A 25,742-nucleotide genomic window follows, 5' to 3' on the forward strand; every position below is an offset into this window, starting at 1 on the left:
ATAAAAAAGAATTACATACTGTTATAAATGCATTGTGTCAAAATACTATATATCTTAAGCAAATTCAACATGAACATTTTCAGTACATTCATATATATAATAATTTATGGACCTTAATTAAAAGATTAACACATTTGGAAAATTGTGTTATTGAAAATCTTGCCATATATGAAAATAGAAAAATACGTTTTTTAGATTATTTATTATTTTTTTATATATACAATTAAAAAATATACATCAATAAAAAATAAAAATATATATATATATATATATAATATATATATATAATATATATATATTATGTCTATTTGCTTTTATTTTTATTTGTTTATTTTATTATTACTATTTTTTTTTTTTTTTTTTTTCGTAATACAAAAAAGATTTATTTCATTATTCCCTTTTCATTTAAACAAAAATATGAGGAAAAATATCCCAATTACGATAACACCCACTACAATCCATACACCTAAAAAAAAAAAAAAAAAAAAAATTTCTTATTTTGTAATAAAAAATATACATATGCATATATATATTTTTTTATGTGTGTTTTTTTTTTTTTTTTTTTTTTTTTTTTTTTTTTTTTCCTTCCCACCTGTCCATTTTAAGCCATGCATAATCGAAGCCGTTGCAGCACCAAATTTTTCATTTATCATCACCCAATCCACATATGTTCTATTTTCAGTAACTGGAGGTAAATAAGGATCTTTATTAGGTTCATCCCTTCCATTACCAACTGGGTCAAGTTCAGCCTCAGATTTTATTAGAATGGACCCTTCTATTTCTACATTTCCTCTTACTTTGTTTTTGTGAGCTGGGTGTTTACACGATAGCCAAAATCTAAAAAAAAAAAAAAAAAAAAAAAAAAAAATATATATATATATATATATATATATACATATCTATCTACACACATATATATGTTTAAACCTGCGTGTTTCCATTTTTATACCTGGGTATGGGGTAATAACCCTTTTTCTTACGTGCCCTATAAAAATGAGCAGACAGATCTAAGGTTGCCTCACCTATAGGCTCATTAGATGATAATAAAGCATAATTATGAATTTGAATTTTAATATTTGTTGCATTAGTTGGTATTTTAATATTATAAACAAATCTCCAATTAAATATTCCTTTTCCATCTTTACTATTATAATGTGTATCTGTATCTCTTATATCTTCACGATCTTCATCGGTATAAATACATCTAACAAATAAACTTATTGTCGAATTATCATCCATAGCAGCATTATTTACTTTCCATATTACAAGCCTTAATTGATAATCATCAGGTTCATTGGAACATAACACTTTTATAGGATTCAGTTGAGCAAATTCTTCATTAAAAATTTCAAACCAACATCTTAAAGATCCATGAGATATTGTACTATTTTCTAATTTTAAAGATCTTAATTCTATTGGCATAAGGTCATCAATCATTAATTGTCTAATTTTTTGATTAAAATATCTATCCTCCATATCTATATATGTATATCCTATAATTTCATCTGATAAAGAACCCTGATTCATTATACATACTTGTACTATCGATTCATCAGGAAATGAACATAATAATTGATAACATCTATTAAATTCTGGTTTATATCCTTGCTTCTTTGTATGACCTGTATCTTTTATATTATGAGATAATCCTCCTGGAATATTTGTCATATCATTACTATTCTTTATCCATATATATGTTGTTATATCAGTTGCACCTGAGGGTGGATTCAAACCTCTTGCTTGTATAATATATGCACGTACTACTAAATTACGTGTTAATCTATATTCTCTTACTAAATCATCACATTTCTTTATCATTTCTTTTTTTAAATACATTGTCTTTTCATCATACACATTACATATATATTTCAAATATCCAACCGCTTCAGGAACTCCTGAATCTGTACATCTAAAAATTGTTGCTCTTAAATATGGTAAATCATCTGTATTCATATCTACCTCATATTCATATAACATTTCATCTCTTTGAATTTCTTCTTGTTCATCATCGTCGGCTAATGATAATTGAAAATTTAACATATCTTCATTAAACCCATATATCGTTGTAGGTTGCTTTCCATCTATAATGGTACTTTTCTTTTCTTTATCATCATGTTTACCACCTTTAAAAAAATGAATATCTTTTAATTTTTTTCTTTTCTCACTTGAAATACTATCACATAAAGTTTCTTGTTCATCATTATAATAAATATATGTATTCTCTTTTTTTGTTAAATCATTTATTTTAAAACATACATGTTCTAATGTCTCTTCTATACGTACATTAGAAAAATCGGGATCATTGTATGGAACGTATTCATTATTTATATATTTCTTTATATTCTTTTTTCTTTTCTTCTTTTTTATATCTATAACATGTTTATAATTGTTATTAATATGTGTGTTATTATTTTCTCTTTTATCATGGTTTGTTGTATATGTATTTTTTTTTTCCCTTTTTCTTTTTTCGTCCTCTTTTTTATTATTATTATGTTCATTTTTATGCTTACAAGTATGATCACTAGTTACATTATTATTATTATTGTTATTATTATCTTCCCATGTATGATAATAATGACCACTTTTATCATCACCATCATAACTATTATCCTTTTCATCATCATAACTATTATCCTTTTCATCATCATAACTATTATCCTTTTCATCATCATAACTATTATCCTTTTCATCATCGCTGCTATCATCCCCTTTAATGGTCACATTTTCTTCCAAAGTATTCATGGGTATATCATTAAATATACCATTTTCTTCTCCCATCTGTTGCGTTTCAAAATTATCATTAGACAATTTCCTTGACATTATTGAACTTTTTTTATATATCAATGCACTGTTGTAAGATTTTCTATCCATTTCTGCATCTTCTATTAAAACTTCTTCTAGTAAATGTAATTTAAATAATTCTACACATTCATTTTTTTCATAATTATCTAGCCATGGAAGTAATGGATTTAGAGTTATATATGCAGTCCCTATTAAAAGATTATTATTTGTTGCATTTACAGCATGCATATTACTAGATGCAGTTCCTGTGAACCCACTATTTAATATCCTATCTTCTATTCTAACTTCTAGAAAACTATGGTGTTGCATTCTTTTAGGTAACATAACATCTAAAGAAAAATATTTTAAGAAGTTCCAATTACCTTCTTTTCCTGATATTACTTTATTAGTAGTTTCATGCCACAAAAATTGAGATGTATCATCGACATCTCTACCAAAACAAACCGTTACGGAAGGATCTTTTAAAGGTTTAAACATTCGTATACCTATTAAAAATAAAGAGACGTGACCAGGTAATGTAGAAGGTCTTATATCATCATAGAATGGATATGTATCATCTAGAACTTTTTCAACAGGTACTAATTCAAAAGCAACAAGAAGTTTAGCTTTACATTTTTTATATTGTGATGATTTTAAGGGTATCCATATTGGTGATTTCTTCCATTCAGTTGGTACTTTCATAATAGGAAATGTACATGATCCCAATAATATATCATCATTATATAAAAAAGATTTATTTACAGATAAAGCTTCTATAGATATATCAGGAGCTAAATTTAAATTAGTAGGTAATATAACTTGTACTTCATATGCTTCATAATAATTCGGATTCAATGTATGTAATATAGTACTTGTTTTAATTACTTGTCCAGCTAATTCAATTTTAATATAAGGATCTGGAAAAGCATTATATCCTTTTGCTGGAAAATGTAATCCTTCATATATTAAAGCACGAAAAAAATATCTAGATAATTTATATTCTAATCTTTTGGGTCTCTTTTTATAAGCATGGTAAGGTATTAAATTAGCAAAAAAAGATATATTATATTCATGAACATTTGTTTCAATATTCTTCATAGAAAACCATTTAGGCTTGTTTTCATTTAATAAAAGATATTTATATGGAATACGTACATAACTTGTTAATTTATAATTATTTAAGAAATCCGAATCTTGCATTATATCTTCTGATATATTATTTATAGAACCCATTTTATGTAATCCCTGTTTTTTATTTCTATCTCCGGATTCGTATTCATTGTTTAATAAGACACTATTATATATACTCCTTCTATTATTAATCCAATTTGTAACGGCCAAATTCGATTTTATGTATATATATAAAAATATATCATATATTTGTTCATTATTATTTTGTGGTAAAAATATACGAAACTCATCTATTCTACCAACATTTTCGTTTAAAACATAAGAACCAACTTCATTCGGTAATAGAGGAATGGTTTTTAGTTTATGTGGTCCAAGAGCACAAACGCAGATGATGCTTTCTCCGCTCGCATCATAATTATTATTGTATCGACTTCGTCTTTTTTCACTTGCGCTATTATAAATATTGTTACTATTGTAAATATTGTCATTATTGTCATTATTATTATTTTCATTATTATTATTTTTGTTCTTGTTGTTGTTGTTGGTGGTGGTGTAGCCACCGTCATAATCGTCATAATTTCCCATTTTATTATTTCGAACCGATAAGATTTCATATATGTCAGCACAAAAAATGTATTCTTTGTTAGGTGCATCTACCTCTACTTTTGCTGATTTTATACAAATAGGACCTGGTGAATGTGTTTTGGTTGCATTTGCACTCAGAAAAATACGACCACCATATAAATAGAACTCCTTTAATGTATCATCAGTAAACATATTTTGTACTTTCGTTACACCTAATATATCATTAATATTAATAGCTTGTGTAGCATTTTTAAATATTTTTTCAGCTGCTCCTGAAAAAAGATAATTACCTAAAGGGTTTATAGCAGTGCTATTATTATTATTATTATTAGTCGTAGTACTATTTAAATTTATCTGAATTGATCCGTTTTGCATATATTCACTATATCTTGGCATGATTTGATTTTGTGGATTATAATAAATATTAAACCATCTTGGTGCTAATTCTCTTTTTAATATTTCAAAAAAATCTAAGAGAATACTATATATAACAATACCATTATGTTCTCCATTTATTAATTCGACAAGAATATTTTTATCATAACAAGGAGTACATGTAGGAATATGAATACTTAAATTCCATACTGGATTCGGATCATTTCTTATTACTTTAGTACATTCTTCAAATCCATTATGTGATACTTTTACATATGGTTCAAGTATATTAGAAAACAGTGTACTATTACCTATTAATTCTATATCTTGACCTCTAAATATATTCAAACACAAATCATAATGTGTAATATGTATATCCAAACCTTTATTACTAAATACATCTTCATGAATATCCGTTTTAACACTATCATTAACAATAGGTATGGAATCTCCTGGACCATAAACACCAACAGATATTAATAAAAAACCAACATCATCTAATGGCAAATCTGGATTTCTTAATTTTACCCATATCCTATATAACCAATGTTGAACTTTGGAATAAACAAAATTTAAACCAAAGGAACATTTTCCTATTAAAGCACTCTGAATAGTATATTTATGTAAAACACATACATCTACACTAGTCCTTTCAAATTTATAATCTGTTAAATCTTGTGAAAAATTAAATGATGTATTATATACAACATTTACTGCTTGATTCTTTTTTGTAGTACTCTTCTTCTCATTATTTACTGTCACTTCAATATAAGGATTTGGTATAATTTCTTTCTCATTCGCACTCTCACGAAAACTTAAGTCTTTTACTTCGTGTATATCGACCTTAATATTGTATTGGGTCTTTTTCGCAATGCTTGACATTGAAAAAGAAAAGGAAAAAGAAAAAAAAAAATAAAAAAATAAAAAATAAATAAAAAATAAAAAAATAAGCACATGGGGGTGTCAAGCTATATTGAATTCAAAAAATAAAGTTTTATACCGTACCATGCCTTATATAATTGAGTATCACATAAAACATGAAATGTTAAAAAAAAAAAAAAAAAAAAAAAAAATTAAATTTATACATACATATATAATTATATACATAATTATATATATCATAAATGTCTCACATGTACATATGCATTTTTAAAAAAGATATAAATAAAATATTCTTTTTCATCATATGTTGTACAATGTGTAGATATATTTTTTTTTTTCTTCAAAATAAAAAAATAAAATAATACATAAGTTGGTGTCATAATATATATATATATATATATATATAAATTTATTTTTATTTTGAAAAAAAATCCATTTAATATTACATATATATATAATATGTTAATGTACCCTTTTGTATTATATATATTTTAAAAAAAAAAAAAAAAAAGAATGTCTAGTTATAAAAAAAATATATTTTTTTGTTCTAAATGTGTTTGATATAACAAATATATGTACATGCATATATATATATATATATATATATATATATTTATTTATTTATATAATTAGCAAAGACTTAAATGACCATATGATTAATGCACTACTAAAAATAAAAAATAAAAAATAAAATAAATATAAGAAATAAGAAATAAATACTTGATATATCAATTTATTTTATAAGTTATATAAAATAAAAACAATATTTCGTAAGAAAAAAAAAAAAAAAATAAAAAAAAAAAATTATAATGATAAATGTATAAATGTATAAATGTATAAATATATAAAATATATAAATGTATAAATTACCATTTTAAATTTATGGTCTTTATAAATGTGTATCATAAATGTAATATGATTTTATAAAAATATATATACATATATAACATATATATATATAACATATATATATATATATATGTGTACATATAAGATAGAAGAAATATGTTTTATTGCCTTGTTGTTCAAAAGAATGAGTAGTGATATGCATCTATTTGTTACTGTTGGATCAACTAATTTTGATGAGCTAATAAAATATATTGATGATGAACAGTTTCATTTTTTTTTAAGAAATCTAGGGTTTTCATATATGACTATACAAATTGGTAATGGTACATATATACCTAAGCTCATATATACAAATGATAATAATATAAATAATAATAAATTATTAAAAGAAGTAAAATATTTTACTTATAAAACGAATTTAGATAAATATTTTGAGAAGGCACATTTTATATTAAGTCATTCGGGAGCAGGTACTACATTAGAATGTTTAAGAAAAAAAAAAAAAATTCTCATTGTTGTTAATCATAAATTAATGAGTAATCATCAATCAGAATTTGCCAATTATATGCATTCATGTAATTATTTAGATATTTGTAATAATCTACAAAATTTAAAACAAAATATACATCTATCTTTAAAAAAGGACACATATAATGCTTTCCCTCAAGCAGATGCCCAACCATTTTTAAAGGATCTATACAATTTAATATATAATTAAAAAGACATTTTTTTTTATAAATACACACGTACGTGTGCATAACGTTTTATCAAGAAAAAAAAAAAAAAATAAAAAATAAAAAAAAAAAAAATAAATATATATATAAATATATATATATATATAACAACTGAAACAAAACAAATTTATATAAGACGCGAAAAAAAAAATTAATAAAATATATAAATGAGCATATTAATTTTACCCTTATGTGATTCAAATTTTAAATCATATTAAAAAAATAAAACGCAAATATATTCATACATAAATAAATAAATAAATAAATAAATAAATATATACATAAATATATTTATATATTTATTTATATGCATAATTTAAAGAATTTTTTAATGAAAAAAATAATATACATATATATATATGTACACATAAACATGAGTGACCCTTTTTTTACTTTTTCATATATACATATTACATGTTGTACTCCAACAAAAATGTCCTCAATATTCTCCACATTTTATCCTTAAGACTTGATATGAAATAATATATCACGTTGCTACATTATATACATATATATATATATATATATATATATATATATATATGTATAACTAAACAACTATTTTTTTTTTTTTTTTTTTTTTTTTTTTCTATAGGTATTCTCTTTTGATGTTATCTTGGTCTCCTTGATCTTCGTCGTTTGGCATTTTAGAAGCTTTGATAATAGCTTTTTCTAAAAGTTTGGTAGCATCGATATCGTTTGTATCACATTTATCGTTTTTGATTTTTGACCATTTTTGCATTAATTTTCCTAAAAATTTCATTCCTTCAGCACGTTTTAATCGTGTTTCAATGTTCACATCTTCATCTCTTATAACTTTCTCGGTGGCTTGTCTTACTGTCGATTCGATATCCCATAAAACTAAGGTGAGAACATTTTTTATAATAACTCCTAGAGCTTTATTTTCTTCTTTATCAATAATTGTGTTTTTTTTTTCTTCTTCCTTATTTTCGTGTGTATTAGATGTATTCACATTATTTATATTGTCTGAAGTGTTTACATTATTCTTATGGTTCACTTGATTATTATCACACTTTAAATTTTCATTTGTTCCATTTTGTTCACTGGATCCTTTATTGGAAGAAGAATGATTATTCAGAGAATTATTCGATGATGTTTTTAAATTATCTTTCTTTTCTTTTATAGAATTAATTTTTTCACTATTCAACGAAAAATCTTTTATAGTCACTACAGTATTAAACATAGACTTAGCTGCACTGAAGGTATTTCCAATGGTCCTTCCAGCAGCCTGAATATTAGCTACCGTTGCTCCGACACCCCATAAGGTAGTTACTTCAGCTATATAAGATGTTGCGACATTTTCATATGTCCATCCTATAGATTCTAATATAGAACTCGAAAATGAAGATTCAAGTAATCCTTTTATTTCGGTTTCCATTTGTTCCTCCCATTCCACATCTCCATCTACATATGGTTGTAATCTTTTTCTTAATAGTAAAGCCAATTCCACTTCTCTTATTTTTTGTTCTACTTCCATCTCATTTATCATAACCTGATTAGATGATTTTTTATCTTCGATGGACATATTACCTTCAAAAGCTAGCTGAACAAAAAAAGCTATTCTCAAGGTACCAGTATAATCACTTAATTCTTCCGAACTAAATAACATCATAAAGAATATGGATGGATCAATTAATATCATGTCCTTTGTTGCATTTAATCCATATTTATTATATTGTCTTCTTCTTTCATCATCACTCAAAACTTGATAAGCTTCATTTATTTTTTGAAATTTTAATTTTGCTTCTGGATCATTCGCATTTTTATCTGGGTGATATTTTAATGCTAACTTATAATAACTTGTTTTTATTTCACTTAATTTTGCTGTCGGTTTTATATTTAATGCATCGTAATATGTTGTATCAACACATGTATTATTACCACAATCGGATACGTTAAAATCGTTCATATTACTATTACTACTATCACCTCCTATTTTTATAACATTACTTTTTTTAGAACCCTTTTTGGATAAAACCTCTTTTGCTTCTTTATCTAAATAATAACCTTTTTTATATTCGTTATAAATTGGCATATCATAATTAGGTAACCAGTTTGATAACCCTAGTTGGTTAAAAAAATTTGTATCTTTATTTTTATTACCACTTTTGGGTATATTCTGATCATTCTCTTTATCACATTTTTTAATTTGACATGGAATTGGATTTTCATTTTGACTTTCACTTGGATTTTCACTTGGATTTTCACTTGGATTTCCATTTTGACCTTCAATTTGAATTCCACATTTTTTTTCACTTTTATTATTCTCCTTTTTAGTATTCATATTATTATATTCTTTATAATATTTTTCTTTTATATTAATAAATGGATTGTATTTCTTGGCACACTTTATTTTACTTACATCTTTTTCAAAGCCATCATTAGAGGCCTTCATTTCATCACAAGTTTGTCCACTATTATTAGGTTGACTGTTACTAAGCTCATTAATATTATTTTTATTAGTGTTTATAGAAGTAGAATTTGTTGATACACTTTTGTTAGAACCCTTTTTACTACTTCTATTATGAAATGTTGTAGATTCGGTGGTCCCATTAAACCAATTTAGGTAATCATTAAAAAAATTCCAATTTGACATTTTTATATTTCAATATGGAAAAAATATATATATAAATATATTTTTTTTTTTTTTTACAATTATTTATTATCATAAAAAATATACACACAAAGGATATATATATATAAATATATATATAAATATATATATATATATATATATATATATATATATATATATATATTTATTTATTTATTTATATATATTTATATTATACATTTTATCATTTCATTTGAAGCTCCCTATTTAATTATACATCATTTTTCAACAACAAAAAAAAAAAAAATTAAAACTGAAATTTATAAAATTATACATATAGTTTTGTAAAAATATTATATATTATAAATATAGAAAAAAAAATAACTCGTAAAACATACCAAAAAGGAAAACGAGTTCTTGTGTTCTTAATATATATATATATAATATTATAAATGTATGTATTATTTTACATATATACTTTTTCTTTTTTGTTTTTTTTCATATATTCATCATATTTATATTTTCTTTTAATTATATTATTATATAAAAGCATTTCACTAAAAAAAAAAACATATTTCTATATATAATAATGAAAAATATAATATCATAAAAAAAAAAAAAAATAAATAAATAAATAAATATATAAATATAATATAAATATTATATTTATCATTGGAATATATATATATAAATATATATATTTTATTATATTATATTATGTTATATTTTTTTTCTTTTTCTTTTTTTTAATTTTCATCTTAATGGAATGAAAAAAAAATTCAGCAAAAACCAAAAACTCACGAATAATTTTATTATGAAAAAAAATAAAAAAATAAAATATAATAAACATATATATTTATATATATGTTATATATATAATATATATAATAATATATATAAATATTTATATATATGATATAATGTTTACAAAGAAATATTATATTGTTAAATTTACATATTAAATAAAAAAAAAATTATTATTCAAAGTAGTAACAACTAACTTTTACTAAAAAGGCCCAAAAAAAAAACGAAAAAAAAAAAAAAAAAAAAAAAAAAAATTTGGAAATCCAACGTACCAAAAAAAAAAAAAAAAAAAAAAAAAAAAAAAAAAATTTTTTTATATATATATATTATATATATATATAGAGATAAAGCAAATATTATAAAATATTTTATAATTATTATATTTATGTTAATTTTTAACATATTTTATTTATTTTTTTATATTATTCTCATAAAAGAGAAAAAAATAAAGTAAAATAAAAAAAAAATATATATATATATATATATATATATATATATATTTATATATATAATATATTGTTATACTTGTTTCACTTTACATATTTGTGGATGCGCATGCTCTATATATTGAAAATTTTTATATTCATTTTACTTTTTACTTTTTAATTTTATAATGAATAAGAATGTGCTTATAAATATATAAATGATATAATATGTGTGTTCATTATATAAAAATATTTCATTTTCTTCCTTTGAAACACATAAACATAAAATAAGAAAAAATAAAAGGATGTCTTGCATATTTATACTCAAGTTTACATCTTAATTTTAATTTATTTTTTTAATTTAAAAGAGATAAAAAAAAAAAAAAAAAAAAAAGTTTCCCTATAAACATATAGCCAAACTTTCAATGTACAACATGAAACATATGAACGGAAAATTCTTTATTTTTTCAAAAATGAAATAAATAAATAATTATATATATATATATATATATATATAAACATATATACATCCATATATATCTAATATTTGTATATTCCAAAAATGCTTGAAAAAATTAACATAAAAAAATAATATTTAGTAATATAATAGTAGTTCCCTCTCTCTATATATATTGTATAAATGTTTACCCCTGTACTTCACTTGTGTTATACTTATCATATTTTATGCTCTCTAGCTATTGATAAACTTCTTGATTTCAACAATCTATTTTTTATTTTTGTTGCTAAAGAATCAATAGTAATATTGGTTAACATTTTATTATCATTATTCGATAAAGGGTGAATAATATTTTTTGTTGTGTCTTTTTTTTTTTGTAATAAATTTAATTTGTCTGTTATTATACAAGTATTGTTCTCAGGAGAAATGTTTTTATATTGTTCATAATATTTTTTATTTATATTATCTATCGACAACATATTAGTAGTTTCTTTCATTGAATTATTTCTTTGTATATTTTGAGAGTTCAAATTATTTATTTTTTTTTTATTTTTCATTTCAATTTCCATATTATTTGTAACACCGTTTTCTTTATATTTCTCATATATATTTTTTCTATATATTTCTCCTTTTATCATATTATTTTGTAACATCATTTTGTTACTTCTATGTTTGTTATCTTCTTTATTGGGATAAGGAATTTCCTCTTGATAACTTTTATTATTTGTATAATCATTTATGTAATTCTTCTCATTATTTATATTATTAAGTATGTGATTTCTTAAGTTATCTTCTATGCGATTATTCGTTTGATCATCCGCTTTATTAATATTTGATCCTTTATTATTTATTACTTCTTTATAATATTCTTTTCTTTGTTTGTTTTTCTCTTCAATAAATTGTGTATTATTCTTATGTAATAATAAATGATCCTCATTATAATAAGTTGTCGGGTTATGAGAATTGCCTTTATCGCTTGTTCTTAATATATCACTTGAACTATTATTCAAAATATGTGCTGATTTGTTTTGAACAAGTTGTTTCTTTTGTTTGAGTTGCGCATATGTGTTAACAACCTGATTATTATAATAATAATTATTATTATTATGAATATTATCAATATTATTATGAATATTATCAATATTATTATCATTATTATCAATATTATTATCATCATTATTATCATCATTATTATCATCATTATCATTATTAATAGTATCATCATTATTATGGCTAGACAAATTCATATCATTTTTTCCTCGTGTCTGATTTTTTTGTCTTTCATCATTTATTCCTTTTTTCTCATCCAACTTCGAAAATAATGATGTAGTATAATCCGATGAAGTATTATTATCATTTGTACTCGCATTTAATGTTTTTAAAAGAAACTCATTCATTTTTAAATAATTTTTATTTAATATTTTTAATTTATTATGATAATTATAAGCTTCTTTCTTCCAATAATCATTCTCATTTTTCAATTTCAAATTATCACTTTTTAATTGTTCTAACACATTTTTTCGTTTTTTTTCTTCTTTTACTTGTTCATTTATAATATCACATAATATTTTCTTTAAAGAATTTAATTTCCCGTTATCTTTTTTCTTATTTAAAATGTTTATTACATCTTCTTGTTTATCATCATTTAAATATATAAGAAATATTGCACAATTGTTTTCAAGTCTTAAATACTTATTTTCTTCTATTTCTACCAAGTTATTTATATTTTCTACATGCTTCTTTTCCATTTCTTCTTCTTTGTCTTTCCCATTTTCTACATTCTTCTTTATCGTATTGTAATTTTCCCACTTTGATCCTTCATATTTTTTTTCTTTTTCTTTATTATTACCATTCTTTGATGAATCATCGTTAGCTATTTTTTTGAAAAAACTCTCCTTGTTTTCAGATTTTACATAAATCAGTTGTTTTCTTTTGCTTTTTATTTTTTTGCAATCGCTAGCCATAATTAAAGTGGAACTAGTTAGCTGCACATTAACACAACCAAAAAAGAAAAAAAAAAAAAAAAAAAAAAATGAACATGTTCAGGTAAAGTTATAAAAAGGTTGTATTACAAAAAAATATATGAAGGAATAAATGACATATTCAATAACTCATGACAGTAGAAATATCGGAAAGTATGAGAACACATAAATAAAATATATATATATATGTAAATGTATATATATTTACATTTACATTTATTTATTTACATGTACAGTTCATATATCTTAATTTGTAACATATATAATAAACAAAATTTTGCATGAACAATTCATAAAAATTAGTAATGATTTTTCCTACACTTTTTTGGCTGATTTTTGGATTAAAACAAAATATTAAGCAAACTCCACAAGTTTTCTGGATATAATTAAAAAGAACTTTGCAAAGAACGCTTTGTCTTTTATCTGACTCATCAAGATTTCCCATCTCAAAAAATAAAGATAATTTAAAGACATAAAAATTGAAACATACAAATATGTAAATACATGAACGTGTGAATAAATAAATATAAATATAAATATAAATATAAATAAATAAATAAATAAATACATATATATATATATATATATATATATATATTACAAACATACCTGCATTTTCCTCAACATTTTGTTTAGCGACGTAAGGGAGGAATTTAAAAATTTGCTAGATGTTTTATCATTTCTGTGTTCATTTTTATTTGTATTAAATTCCTCTCTTTCACATCCAACCAGGTCAACTAAGGTTAAAACACCGTAATAATCTTTTATAGTTTCGATGCCGTTGTGCAAGGTGCAATCGGAGATGTTCACGAAAAATTGGATTATTGCATGAGACCTACTTGATCTAGTACAAAAAAGGAGAAACATATATATATATATATATATATATATATGTGCAATTGTATATTTATATTTTTTAAAAGTGTCTCTTGGTAAGTATATAATATTATATTATATCATATTATATCATGTTGTAATATTTTCATTTATATTTTTGATACCGCATATTTTGAGATGTTGCCTCAACGTTTCTTAAAAGACATGCACTGTCAATGATTTTTTTTGCTATATCATAATTTTGAATATTAACAACTTTATAAGAATATCTTATAGTTTTAAGATAGTATTCTTCCGTATAGAATTCTATATTTTTTTCATTGAGGTTGGATATAAGATCAATAAGTGTATCTCCCAAAATTTCATAAATACTTAAATAAATAGCTTTTTTTTTATTTTTATTTTTTGAATTACATAATTTGTATAAATAATGAACAAAATAATAAATGATTCCATATTCTTTATTAGATCCAAACAATGTATACGTTTTACCACTTCCAGTTTGTCCATAAGTAATTATGGTCTCTTTAAATCCATTACATACATTATTAATAATAAACTGTCCTCCTATTTTATTAAATATTGTTTGATTATCATCATTTTCATCAAAAACTATATCGAAATTATATTTTTCTATTTCAAAGTCTTTATCAAAATATAATGCTGTTCTATCATTTGGATCTGTATGTAATGTGGACTTTTCATTTTTATCTAACTTTCTAATTCTTACCACAACATTTTCTAGTTTTGTTTCTGTCTTTTCTATAATTTCATTTGTTTTTAGTTTATGGTGTGTATCTTTAACACTGTCTTTGTCTTCGAAAAGGAAGAGTATAATATATATAAATATAAAACAAATATAAATATAAACATGTATAAATAAATGCACAAGCACACATATATATGTATATATGTATATATATATATATATATATATATATATATATTTATTTATTTATTTGTATCGGGCCGTGAACAAACTAATTAGATGTAAAAGATACCCTTACAAAATATACTCTTCCATATAATACACTTACTAATTTGAAATATTATTAATTACCAAATATTTACATAATTAACTATTACTATTATGTTACTTATACATTCATGTTATCAACAAATTTAATTTATTAGGAAAGTTTTTTTTTTTTTTTTTTTTTTATATTATTAATACAAAAGAAAGAAACAAACGAACATAACCCTTTTTTATATGAGGATGAAATATGAAATATTTAATTTTTATAGTTCATGCCAAAGTAATTGAATTCATACATAAAATATATACATCTTATATATATATATATATATATTTATTTATATATGTATATATTTATATATGTATATATATTTATATATATATATGTATAATTTGTTTGTTTTATTTTTTTCTAACTATATAAATTCTTTGATAGAACTACTGATTCGCTATAAGCTCTCTTATACATTTCAGACAAAAAAAAAAAAAAAAAAGAGGAGAATAAAAGAAAACATAAATATATATCTTTAAAAAAGATAATCCTAAATAAAAAATATTATTATATTGGACAATACATATATATGACCTATAGATTATAATAACAATTATTTATTTGTGTTCTTATTATATCACCTGGTAAAGTTTTTTTTTTTTTTTTTTTTTTTTTTTTTTTTTTTCTATTATATTATATAATACAATACTTTTTACATACTGTATTTTCTTCTATAGGTAAAAAAAAAAAAAAAAATTGATTATAAAAAAATATCCTTAATAATATATTTTTTTTTTTTTTTTTTTTTACGAAATAATAATTCAAAAAATAAAAAAAAATAAAAAAAATAAAAAAAATAAAAAAAATAAAAAAAATTATTAATATATATATATATATATTTTTTTTTTTTTTCATTTTTATAATAACATTTGTATGTTTTTAACACAAACATATAATTCTTTGTAATGATTAGAGGAAACATACGTATTATTATATATTATATAATATATATGTATGCAATATATATTATATATATAATATTTATATTTATATTTATGATACGGCGTTTAATATATATGAAAATTGAAATATATATTTTTATATTGAAGAAATACTTAATTTATAAAAGAGAAAAATATTGTAATGTATATGAAAATAGTGTGGATCACTGTTCATATTTTATTAAGATGTTCATCATATATTTATAATATTATAACATATTATATTATTTTAATTATTTTATAATTTATTTATTTGTTATACAAAAAAAAAAAAAAAAAAAAAAAAAAAATTGTTTTATATATTTATATTACAAATTAAGATTTAACCATTTGCTTTCTTTTAAAAAAAAAGAAAAAAAATAATGATATAGATGGAATTATTGTAAAAGGAAAATACATATGTTTTGTCACCTGATTTTTATATCTATAAAAATATACTGAAAAAAAAAAAAAAAAAAAAAAAAATAAATAAATAAATAAATACATATATATATATATATATATATATATATATATATATATATATATCAAATTAATATTTACAATGCTTGTAATACCAAATAATAATAAAAAGAAAATGTTGAAATGGAAAGAGATGAATTAAAGAAAGGACATAAAGTTGTACTGTGTGAAGAGAATAATGACGGAATGAAAAAGAGCGATGAGTATTTTTCCTACATAGATGAGAACAATATAAATGACTACATAAATGATGAGAATGGGAACCATGATGATAATAAATATATCCATAGTGATGATAATAAATATATCCATAGTGATGATAATAAATATATTCATAGTGATGATAATAATCATGTTAATAATTGTTCCCATTTTAGTTATGTAAAAGATATGTTAGAGTGTGATGAAGAAAAAAAAGATGTTGGTTTTATGATAAGCGATAAAGAGAGATATGAATTTTTAAAATATGCAGATTATTTTTTTCATGAATATAAAGATAATGTACATATATATCGTGAAATAAAGTTTGTATTAAAAACGAATAATCCATCTTTATTATGTTTATTAAAAAATATATGTTTATTAGGACATATAATATATTTTTATGAAGACTTATATGAACAGAAATTATTAACATCAAAAGATATAAATAATATAGAAAATATATTATATAAAAATGAAGATACTGTTTCTAATAATTATACCATTATTTATAATTGTTTCCTTTTTTTATTAGAAATAATTAAATTAAGTATACATACAGGTGTTCAGAAATTTGCTTATTATCAAATGATTAGAAATAAAAAATTGATTCAAACAATATCTTATAATAATTTTAATTATAATCCAAATAAAATAAAAAACAAAGAACATTTTTTTATAAAAAAAGATAATGAAGCATTATTTATAAAAGATATGATAACTTTACATATTGTTAATATGTTAAATCAAACTCATAAACATATTCGTCTATATGCCTTAAAATTATCTATACTATTTATATCACATATTAGTAAATCTAATCATATAATTAATCACATTATGAATATTATTTTTCAACAAATTAATTTTGAGGAATATATTCATGCTTTAGTACTTTTCCTAAAATTAGTACCATATCTAAGCCATGATGTTTTATATCATATTATCAAAAAGCTGTATAAATCTTTAATAAAAAAAAAAGATGAATGTTCAAACGTACATTCCTTATTTATGCACATAAAAAAGGGAGGCATGGAAAATGAAAACCCTCAAAAAAATATCCACCATGAAAAGGTATCCCCATATAAGGTGGAGAATCACAATGTTGATGGGGAAAAAGGTATACAGGTTGGTTTACAAAAAGAAGATGATGGGAATAAAGAAGAAAAAAATGAAAAACATATAAGCGATAAAAATGAAGAATATATATCTGCACAAGAAACAAAGAATCCAAAGGAGGAGAATATATCACATATGTATAACTATTTAGATATATTTAAAGATTTAAAATGTTATAATAATAATAATTATTATGAAGATATGTATTTTTCAAAAAAAAATAAAAAGAATACATATATAAACAAAATGATATATATAATAAATGATCATTTTTCTTTTACAAAATGTTTATATTTTGCAATGATAGGAAGTAAATTGAATGAATTATATCCATATGTTTCTTATTATTTATTTAAAAAACTTTGGAATATTATAAATAAAATTTTTTATATACCATATAATCAATGTGACGAAAATAAAATTGTACATTTGTTGGATGTCCTTTTTTATAATACTACATTATTAAGTTTTACAAATATATTTTTATTAAATTTACAAATTATTATATTAAAATTTTTATTAAACATATCACAGACATATATAATGAAGAAAAGATATATAACCTTTTATTCAATAAGGGCCTTATTATATTTAATAAAAAAAAAAAAATTATTTATTTGTATGGATTATTATATATATCAAGACAAAATTATGAGTAATCAAGCGTATCCTTTTAATTGTATGAACCATTTTTTGTATATGTCTACCTTTCAATATTCTGATATATTACATATATTAAGCGTTATATTGTTTAATAATAATAATAATAACATAAATGATTGTAATGATAACAACATAAATGATTGTAATGATAACAACATAAATGATTGTAATGATAACAACATAAATGATTGTAATGATAACAACATAAATTATTGTAATGATAACAACATAAATGATTGTAATGATAACAACATAAATGATTGTAATGATAACAACATAAATGATTGTAATGATAACAACATAAATTATTGTAATGATAACAACATAAATGATTGTAATGATAACAACATAAATTATTGTAATGATAACAACATAAATGATTGTAATGATAACAACATAAATGATTGTAATGATAACAACATAAATTATTGTAATGATAATAATAATAATTATTATTATTATTATAATTGTAATACACTTTCCATATATTTCTTTATCAAATTAATTTATAAATTTTTTAAAGTTATACAAAGGGGAACGGCACCTAATATTTTTAATATACATAATAATAATATATACAGAAAGAAAATAAAAAATGTTCTCAACATAAAAAAAAACAAACACAAATATAATATAATGAATCATAAAGTTTTTAAAGACACAAACAAAAATATGCACAAGCATTCTTATACGAATTTTAATTTTTCTTACTTTGATTTGAACATAAATAAATTCTTAACATTATTTAAAAATGTACAGGATGAATGTATTCAAAAGAAGGACAGCTCCAAAGTTAAACATATCAAAAAAAAAAAAGTTGATGATATAAAGGATGAAACATTAAAGGAATTCATAAAAAATGATAATAAGGATGATATTAATAAAAAAGATCTTATTATTAATAATAATAAAAATCAACCATTTTATAATCAAAATGAACATGAAGAAACAGGGAAATTCAACTTTCTTATAACAATCGATGATGCTAATAATACAACAAACAAACAAAAACATGCTGATATTTTTTTCCACAATTTTATTTGTACAGCAAAAAATAAACACACAAACAATAATATAAATATTAAAAATTTAAACATAACACTCGATATTATTAGGAAAAAAAAAACCAAAAGGAAAAAGAAAAAGAAAAAAAATAAGAAAAAAAATAAGACCAATAAAATTAAAAAAAAATATATATATAAAATAAAATATTGCAATCCATACAAAAATAAAAATAATAGTATTATACATAAATTAATAAGTAAAATGGAAAAAAGAGAACAAACAAAAAAAAAAAATAAAAAAAAATATCATACAAATCAAAAGAATATAGGAAAAACAAAAAAAAATAAATCAAGTAAAAAAATAAGGAACCAACATGATGAAAAAAAAATCAATCAAATTATTAATCATAATATAGATGATCATAATGGTTATCAAGATATAGATGATCATAATGGTTATCAAGATATAGATGATCATAATGGTTATCAAGGTATAGATGATCATAATGGTTATCAAAATGTAGATGATCATAATGGTTATCAAGATATAGATGATCATAATGGTTATCAAGGTATAGATGATCATAATGGTTATCAAAATGTAGATGATCATAATGGTTATCAAGATATAGATGATCATAATGGTTATCAAGATATAGATGATCATAATGGTTATCAAGATATAGATGATCATAATGATTATCAAGATATAGATGATCATAATAATTATCAAGATACAGATGATCATAATAATTATAACAATATAACTAGTAGTTATACTACTTCTTCTAGTAGTTGTATTTATAGTAGTAGTAGTAATTTATATAATGAACAGGATTATGATGAAGAAAATGAAAAAGAAAAAGAAATGGAATCAACCAATTTTATAAAAGATACACAACAAAATTGTATTATTAGTAATAATAATAGTTATGATAATAATAGTTTTAATAGTGATGCCTTACATAATGAAATCAATACATTTTCGCATTCTTCAGATATAAATAAAAATATAATGTCTAATATAAATGTTGGAAGTGATGAAATAAGCGAAATTAGCTTTTCCAAAAATTCAATTTTTAATGAAGATACAAATAATTTTTTGTTCATAAATAATGATAAACAAAATAAATGCACAAATAAAAGTACAGACAAAAATACAAATAAAAGTACAAATAAAAGTACAAACAAAAATACAAATAAAAGCACAAATAAAATATATAACACACATTATATATCTTATGCTTTTCATTTTTTAAAACAAAATAAAATAAACCTAGGCAACCTAATAGATGAACATAAATTATATTATCATAACTATAATGAAAACAATCTATTTACACATTTTAAAAATGAATTCTTTAAAAAAGGAAAAGAAAAAAATTCTGACATACCAAATATCATTGTCTTAAAACAAATCATGTTTATAAAAATCCTTTTCTTTCTTTATAAACATAACAACTTATTAATTATCAAACTATATATTCTTAAAACGTTATCTATTTTATCAAAACATTTAATTTTTGAAGAAGATATAGAAAACTTTATAAGAATATTCAATTATTTTGTTACACATTTTTTAAAACAAAATGATTTTACTAATACACAGACATCAACATTATTAAAACATGATAACAACAATAATGTACATACTCATTCTACTGAACTATTAAAGAAGCAAAAATATACAAATCATATATTCCAAAATATATACAAACAAAATGAAAAGGAAACATTATATAGTAATAACTCATATAATTCGGATCATACATCTTATTTAGGAAGTGTAATTATGTCATCAGATTCTTCTACACAAGAACAAAAAAAAAATAAAACAAATAAAAAAAATTATCTTAACAATTTTGTAAATTATTTATTAAATAAAAATCATATGCTCATATTAGAAGAAACAAATAGCTCATTTTATAATAAAAATGTATTAAAAAATTTTATACGTATATATATAACAGATATTATACATAAATTATTGAAATATAAAAACCAAATAATATTGAATTCCATACTTTATATTTTTACAAGTAATCAAATTATACCATTCTTTAATTTGTTCCATATTTTTAATAAAGAAGGTATTGAACAAATATTGAAAGAACCCTTCTTTTATTTAACAGTAGAAAAAAAATATATAAACGAAAAGGAAAAGGAAAGGGAAAAAGCAAACCAAGATGAACATATAAATATTAATCATACCAATAATAATCTTTTTGAAATAACAAAAGGAGACCATAAAAATGAAGACAAAAAAAGTATTAATAAATATCCCATTTCTTATCATCATTCTTATCTTAATATTTTAAACAAACACTTTTTTCAATCATTCCAATTCGATAATATTAGTTTTAATAATGTTAAAGCACTTTTTTATTTCTCCTTTTTTAATTTTATTAATCATAAAGATTCTATGATTATATTTAGAAAAAAAACTCTCACATTCTTAAATATTCTAAATGATATATATTTTTTTAAAACCAACAAATACGTCTTTTATCGTGAAAAATATAGGGAAAAATTATTTTGTGTAGACAAAACTAATGATTTTGCATGTACAAGTCAGGCAAATAACTTAACACATGCAGGAAAAATGAACGAATTATTATGTACAAGTCAGGTAAATAAAAAGTTGCAATATAATGAAAGAGTTGGTGTATTATCATATAATGAGCGGATTAATTTGAAGATTGAGAGTATGAATGGACATAAATATATTAATATTGAGGATGATAGTATAGATAAAAAAAAGAAGATAGACATAAAATATGATATAAAAAATAATGATATAAAAAATAATGATATAAAAAATAATGATATAAAAAATAATGATATCAAAAGTGATGATATCAAAAGTGATGATATCAAAAGTGATGATATCAAAAGTGATGATATCAAAAGTGATGATATCAAAAGTGATGATATCAAAAGTGATGATAACAAAAGTGATGATATCAAAAGTGATGATATCAAAAGTAATGATGTGAATAATAGTGAGAACTCAAATAAATTTTCTGATGACGATGATTATTACTCAAGTTCTTCATGTAGTGTGTCGATATCTTGTGTATCTTACAAATCTGTTGATGATGGTAGTACTGTTCATTATGTATCAGATGATGATAAAGAATCTGTTGATGATGACTTTTCAATTTCTTCGATATCGAATAAATCTTTTAAACATAGGATAATAAAATCATATGACAATTTATATAATGAAGATATGAGTACAAATGAAAATATACAAATGACTTGTGATATACATGAATGTTCTTATATATATATGTATAAAATTGGTTTGTATTGTATAATTTCAGGGTATTATAATTATGGATATAAAATATTTACAAAATTATATATGATGGTTAATAATAGAGATATAAAATTATGGTTAGAATGTTTATTAAATTATTGTAAATTTTATTATTTAAAAAAAAACCAACAAAAACAAAGTACATATTTATATGTAAGAAAAAAAAGTGATAAAAATAATATGTATTATATAAAAAATAATAGAGACGAATTTTATCATAATCATAATGATTTTGTTAATCACTGTAATTATAACATTGGTTATATCAATCCATCAAAATGTTTAGAAAAGGCTCAAGAATGTATTAAACAAATAATAAGTTATAAAGAAAATTTTTTTCATGTGTTCTTATTTTTACAAATAAAAAAAAATATATATCAAGCTATAGAAAATTTAATAATTTTAATAAATGATATAAAATATGAAATAAATTATACTGTGAAATATTTTACGTATAATATTGAAGAATATATAAATTTTTTAAAAAGTATTTTCGTATACATATTATTACTATCGAATTTTAAATATGAATTTTCACGCTTATCTAAAAGAATATTATATATATATATGGTATTGATTAAAACATTATTTGTTATATGTATTTTTATGAAGAATAAAATTATCCCCTACTTATTTTTGAATTCTTCCTTTTTGTTAAATACGCTGATGGATGATAATTATACAAGTGGTGATCAACAAAATGAAAGTACCAGCGAAGATGATGATGATGGAAATACAAATAAGAGTACATGCAAATATAATAATGTATATCATAAAGATCACTATAACGAATACATTTATAACCAGGATGGTAATATTATAAATTTAAAAAAAAAGAATACAAAATTTAACTTATTCATATGGGGAGATGATTATACAGGATATAATTTTACCAGATTATATTTGGAAAGAAAAAAAGAAAGGATAATACGAAAGAAATTTTTTTCAAAAGAATTGAAAGATGTTGATGGAAAATCGTTTCAAGAAATTTTTGAATATATAATAAATTTGTGGAAAGTATCAGGACAACATTTTTTCTTTTATGATCATATACACAACTTAAATGAAATGTATTATAATTTATTTAAAGATAATATAATAAATAAAAAAAAAATCCTCAATTTTTTAAAAATCTATCTTTTAATTCTAAACAAAATTAATTATCCGACTCCTCCTCGTTTCTTATCATCTCGTGCTTTCCCATGTGTAGTTAGTCGGGCATACATATACAAATCGGTAAGAATGTAAAAAGAGTAAATGTATAATGATAGAAAAGTATGTATATATAATAATATATATAAATTATGTATATATGTATATATATATATATATATATTTATTTATTTATTTATTTTTTTAGAACTTTGGAAAAATGGAGTATGAAGTGGAGTCCGTTAAATGCATAGGTCACTTGGAAAATGCCCAAGTAATAAATTAAAAAAAAAAAAAATATATATATATATATAAATTTACATTTACATTTACATTTATATATATTATTTTTATAGGCACATGTAATAAAACAGTTTTACTATTGTAATATTAAATTAGTTTTGAGAAATAAAATTATAAGAAATATAAATGTAAAAGCTAAAGGAGTTTCTGTATTATATACGTTCCATATACAAATAGAAAACGAAGATTTAAAGAACTTTTATATCTTCATGATACCACTGGATAAAGATAAACAAATATTGGGCCAAGCCAAGCCAACTGATTTTTTTATTAAATATGTATAAAAGTAAAAATATTCCTTTTTTATCAAATGGAAAAAAAAAAAAAAAAAATATATATATGTATATATATATATATATATATATATATATATACATTTATCCTTTCCTGTTTGTATTTTTTTCTTGTCTTTACATACATTTATTTCTTTTAAAGTGAATATAATTAAAAAAGAAACTTTTACTTGATAATAAAAGTATAATTTTACACATAAGAACAAAAAACTGTGAATATTATTTTTTCATGACATATATGAAAATTATTAGATTACTTTATCTTTTCTTTATAAAAAGCTTATATGTTTTTTATATAAGGTGGTCAACATTGTAATGTTAACAAATGAGAAAAATACACAACTAGATTATGCAATTATATATATATATATATATATATATATAACAGAATGCACTTTATATGTTCATATTTTTTTTTTTTTTTTTTTTTTTGCATGCAGGTTTTTACCCCTTCAAAAAAAGGCTAGCTGTTTTTAATTTTTTTATAATGTTAACAAAAAAAAAAAAAAAAAAAAAAAAAAAAAGAAAAAGTAAAAGTAAAAGGAATAAAATATAATATAATATATAATAAAAGAATTAATTATATAAATAAACATAAAACGTAAGGAATACAACATAAATATTTTAACTTGAAAATATCTAAATTACATAAATTGAAAAAAAAAAAAAAAATGAGCACACATAAATAAAAACAAACAAACATACATACATACATATATATATATATATATATATATATATATATATATATTTATATATATTGATTCATTTATATGTTCATTTTTATTTTTATTTATGTGTGTGCTTATAACGACTTACACAGTTGATGGTACACTT

The 25,742-nt window shown here is 21.0% G+C and overlaps 6 protein-coding genes across 6 annotated transcripts in view; 3 read left to right on the top strand and 3 right to left on the bottom strand.

Annotated features, from left to right (window-relative positions):
- Nucleotides 1-227, top strand: part of PF3D7_0806200 (Dpy-19-like C-mannosyltransferase, putative) — a gene marked incomplete at both ends in the record, with an annotated part of 4,349 nt that extends 4,122 nt beyond the window's left edge. The window contains one exon of the mRNA XM_002808774.1: nucleotides 1-227. This exon is cut by the window's left edge and continues 1,157 nt beyond it. Within this exon, the coding sequence (XP_002808820.1) occupies nucleotides 1-227 (227 nt within the window).
- Nucleotides 228-401: 174 nt separating this feature from the next.
- Nucleotides 402-5,754, bottom strand: PF3D7_0806300 (ferlin-like protein, putative; the record flags this gene model as incomplete). Its single annotated transcript, XM_002808775.1, has 3 exons — nucleotides 402-466; nucleotides 593-837; nucleotides 950-5,754. The coding sequence occupies 3 exons, from the start codon at nucleotides 5,752-5,754 to the stop codon at nucleotides 402-404; spliced, it is 5,115 nt and encodes a 1,704-aa protein (XP_002808821.1).
- A 1,033-nt stretch (nucleotides 5,755-6,787) lies between these two features.
- On the top strand, nucleotides 6,788-7,321 carry PF3D7_0806400 (UDP-N-acetylglucosamine transferase subunit ALG13, putative; the record flags this gene model as incomplete). The annotated part of the gene is made up of 1 exon (XM_001349422.1): nucleotides 6,788-7,321. One exon carries the CDS (start codon nucleotides 6,788-6,790, stop codon nucleotides 7,319-7,321), a length of 534 nt encoding a protein of 177 aa, XP_001349458.1.
- A 605-nt stretch (nucleotides 7,322-7,926) lies between these two features.
- On the bottom strand, nucleotides 7,927-9,954 carry PF3D7_0806500 (DnaJ protein, putative; the record flags this gene model as incomplete). Its single annotated transcript, XM_001349421.1, has 1 exon — nucleotides 7,927-9,954. One exon carries the CDS (start codon nucleotides 9,952-9,954, stop codon nucleotides 7,927-7,929), a length of 2,028 nt encoding a protein of 675 aa, XP_001349457.1.
- A 1,862-nt stretch (nucleotides 9,955-11,816) lies between these two features.
- On the bottom strand, nucleotides 11,817-15,862 carry PF3D7_0806600 (kinesin-like protein, putative; the record flags this gene model as incomplete). The annotated part of the gene is made up of 5 exons (XM_002808776.1): nucleotides 11,817-13,583; nucleotides 13,900-14,025; nucleotides 14,190-14,424; nucleotides 14,582-15,233; nucleotides 15,811-15,862. The coding sequence occupies 5 exons, from the start codon at nucleotides 15,860-15,862 to the stop codon at nucleotides 11,817-11,819; spliced, it is 2,832 nt and encodes a 943-aa protein (XP_002808822.1).
- Nucleotides 15,863-16,971: 1,109 nt separating this feature from the next.
- PF3D7_0806700 (conserved Plasmodium membrane protein, unknown function) lies at nucleotides 16,972-24,896 on the top strand (the record flags this gene model as incomplete). Its single annotated transcript, XM_002808777.2, has 3 exons — nucleotides 16,972-24,393; nucleotides 24,518-24,583; nucleotides 24,666-24,896. The coding sequence occupies 3 exons, from the start codon at nucleotides 16,972-16,974 to the stop codon at nucleotides 24,894-24,896; spliced, it is 7,719 nt and encodes a 2,572-aa protein (XP_002808823.2).
- Between the last annotated feature and the right edge of the window lie 846 nt (nucleotides 24,897-25,742).

The sequence above is a fragment of the Plasmodium falciparum genome, assembly GCF_000002765.6.
Source record: "Plasmodium falciparum 3D7 genome assembly, chromosome: 8".
NCBI lineage: Eukaryota > Apicomplexa > Aconoidasida > Haemosporida > Plasmodiidae > Plasmodium > Plasmodium falciparum.